At 38.7% G+C, this 3,247-nt stretch overlaps 1 protein-coding gene across 4 annotated transcripts in view; it reads right to left on the bottom strand.

Moving 5' to 3' along the window:
• The window catches only part of CLNS1A (chloride channel, nucleotide-sensitive, 1A), a 30,259-nt gene that overhangs the window by 15,233 nt on the left and 11,779 nt on the right, over positions 1-3,247 (bottom strand). For all 4 annotated transcript variants that reach the window (XR_001001461.1, XM_011938933.1, XM_011938931.1 and 1 more), the window contains exon 2: positions 2,450-2,586. Coding sequence is in view for 3 of the 4 variants with exons in the window: in XM_011938933.1 (XP_011794323.1) it covers positions 2,450-2,586 (137 nt within the window). In the remaining variant the exon portion in view is untranslated. The remainder of the gene's footprint in view (positions 1-2,449; positions 2,587-3,247) is intronic.

The raw sequence follows: 3,247 nt of genomic DNA, 5'->3' as shown, positions 1-3,247 counted from the left end.
GTCCTGATGGTCATTTATAAAGAGACTTATAGAGGTATGCCAAAGAGAAAAAAAATCTTGGAATTTGGAGAATCAGAATGTGAGGAACAAAGGCTGGGAAAATATGATTCAAGTATGTGTAATTTATGAGAGAAGTTTAAGCTAAAAAGAACTGGAGGGCCAGGCGAGGTGGCTCACGCCTGTAATCCCAGCACTTTGGGAGGCTGAGGTGGGCGTAGCACAAGATCAGGAGATCCAGACCATTCTGGCCAACACAGTGAAACACTGTTTCTATTAAAATACAAAAAAAAAATTAGCCAGGCATGGTGGCAGGCGCCTGTAGTCCCAGCTACTCGGGAGGCTGAGGCAGGGGAATCGCTTGAACCCAGGAGGTGAAGGTTGCAGTGAGCTGAGATCGCGTCACTGCACTCCAGCCTGGCAACAGAGCAAGACTCTGCCTCAAAAAAAAAAAAAAAAAGAACTGGAAAATTAGTGAAATAAATGTGACCCAGGAAGATACTAATTTCTAGTAAGACAGGAAATCCTGCATATTTTACTAAGAAAGGATTAATCATAATCACATCAACTACAATCAAATAATCATATAGCCTCTGTAAGATTATAGAGCACATATTTAAAACACACACCCTAAAACCTACTGAACTGCTTTTTCCTAGTTTAGGACTTACAGCATTTGCATTTTAAACAAGCTTCCCACGTATTTCTAATGTGTATCCGTTAGTCTTGAGTTTGAGAACCAGAGACCAATATACTCCCTTAACTTTTTTGGATGAAATTCAGGCTCAGAGAGATGCAAATGACTTGCCTAGCAAGTAAATGACAGAGTTTTTACTTTTTTTTTTTTTTTTTCCAACAGAGTCTCGCTCTGTTGCCCAGACTGGAGTGCAGTGGCGCAATCTCAGCTCACTGCAAACTCCACCTCCTGGGTTTAAGCGATTCTCATGTCTCAGCCTCCCGAGTAGCTGGGATTACTGGCACCCGCCAGCAGGCCCAGCTAATTTTTGTATTTTTAGTAGAGACGGGGTTTCACCATGTTGACCAAGCAGGTCTCCAACTCCTGACTTCAGGTGATCCGCCTGCCTTGGCCTCCCAAAGTGCTGGGATTACAGGCGTGAGCCACTGTGCCCGGCCTAATGACAGAGTTTTCTTATTCAATGTGCTTTTGCCCTTTATTATTAAACGCTATTTCCTAAGCCTTTCTCTTGATATGTACCTTTCCCACCTCCAATGCCCGTCACTATTTAGGGCCATTTCACACAAGCATTTGGAGCTGACTGGCAAGAGTACCTCCAAGGTCTTGCATTTCTGGAAATGAATGAATGCTTTAAACTAAACATTACACATGATATTCTTAGTTATAAAATCATAGTTGCATTTACTTAGATGAAGAGTAAATTTTGTGCCTAATGCCTTATTAGGAAGTCTTACTACACTACTACACCCCAGGGTTAAAGGCCTTTTACTTTTCCTAATCCTCTTCTTCAGACTTCACTAGATTTTTAAATGTCTTTGAACCTTTTCCAACGGCAAGAATTTGAAATCTTATAACAAAAATATTTTCAGATAGCTGAATCAGTCATTACCACTTAATGAGGCAGGGCTTGCCAAAAGTCCTAAGAATTACTAAACAGTGTCACAACTGAATATAAATGATCATATTATAATATCTGGAACCGTATTAAAATCCCAATTTGAAAGAGCAATAGCCTTATAGGTAAATTCATGGGATTGTCTCTTACACACTGCTTCAAAGAAAAGCAACCCATTATTTTAAACATGAACATCTTCACTAGATTTTTACAAGTCTTTGCAATTATCCCAAAGCAAAACTTGAGAATCTTTATATCCTACAGTTTCTCAACCTTGGTACTACTGACATTTGGATGGAATAATTCTTCGTTGTGGTGGACCACCTGTGCATAGCAGAATATTTAGTATAATAATAGCCACCCTTGGCATCTAACTGCTAGATGCCAATAATATCCTTCCTCTTTCAACCAAAATGTCACTGCCAAATGTGGGGGAATGGTGAGGTTGGTGGAGGTCCATGGAAAGTATATTCCCCCTAAACCCACTGATAACCACTATTGTAACAAAACAGAACAGTTCTATCTTAAATTCTCAGAAGCACAGGGTATACTGATCCAAGCCTCTAAGGGTGCCTTTTAAAAAGAGAAAGGCAGAATAAACAGTGAAACTTTAGAGGAAAGCTAGAAATACATATCCATAATAAATGAAGAATTCTAAGTGTAAATATATAGAAATATACACAGACACACACAAATGTCCATTATGAAAACTTCAACTGTCCAAGTTGCTGTGCTGAAATTTTGCTTAATAAACTACTATCCAAAATGAGTCAATGGCCTCAATGTTACATTGATTACTATCACTCTTTTTAAAAATATAATTTGCTATCAAAGGAGACATTAAATTACACCATACATACCTTCAAATTTGGCATTCACCATAACATACAAATGCTCTCCTAGACAGTCACTTCGGTCCCTGGATAATGCATGTAAACTAATGGTGGGGTATTCCAGTGAGAATCCTAATCCAGAACCATCTAACCAAGACAGGCGGCTGAAAAACATGTTTTAAGTAGATTAGTTTTAGAAAGTAAATCCTAATGCGATATCACAAAGTATATAAAAGTTCAGCTTGGACACCTTTATGCATATAAATAAATTCAAGCTTACTTTAGAAATGTTCATAAAATAAGAAAATTCAGTAGTGGAAATTGAATTTTCTTTAAGATCAATTCTGTTAAAGTCTCTTTCCCTCTAGCTATAAATTCAAACAGACTTGAAATTCCATTTTCCTCAGTCACATGTATGTTTCTATGACTTTCAAGCTTACTCTCTTTTGATATGTCTTCAAATACCCTCTTTGCTTTTGCAAATCCTCCTCTCTTCCATGAGGTCTCCCTTCAACTACACCAGTCCATAAAGACCTCTTCTTTTTCTGATTTGCAAATTTTAGTACTTAACTCTGTGGTAATGAGTCTTATATGTGCCCTTATGGAATATGAGCTATTTGACAGCAGAACTCGTCACATTCCTTTATTTAACATTCTTCAAAACCATTAACAAAGAGCTTAGGAGAGGCCGGGCGCGGTGGCTCAAGCCTGTAATCCCAGCACTTTGGGAGGCTGAGATGGGTGGATCACGAGGTCAGGAGATCGAGACCATCCTGGCTAACACGGTGAAACCCCGTCTCTACTAAAAATACAAAAAAACTAGCC

The sequence above is a fragment of the Colobus angolensis genome, unplaced genomic scaffold (assembly GCF_000951035.1).
Source record: "Colobus angolensis palliatus isolate OR3802 unplaced genomic scaffold, Cang.pa_1.0 Scaffold179, whole genome shotgun sequence".
NCBI lineage: Eukaryota > Metazoa > Chordata > Mammalia > Primates > Cercopithecidae > Colobus > Colobus angolensis.
The sequence above is the reverse complement of the archived record's forward strand: the minus strand, read 5'-3'. Positions and strand labels throughout refer to the sequence as shown.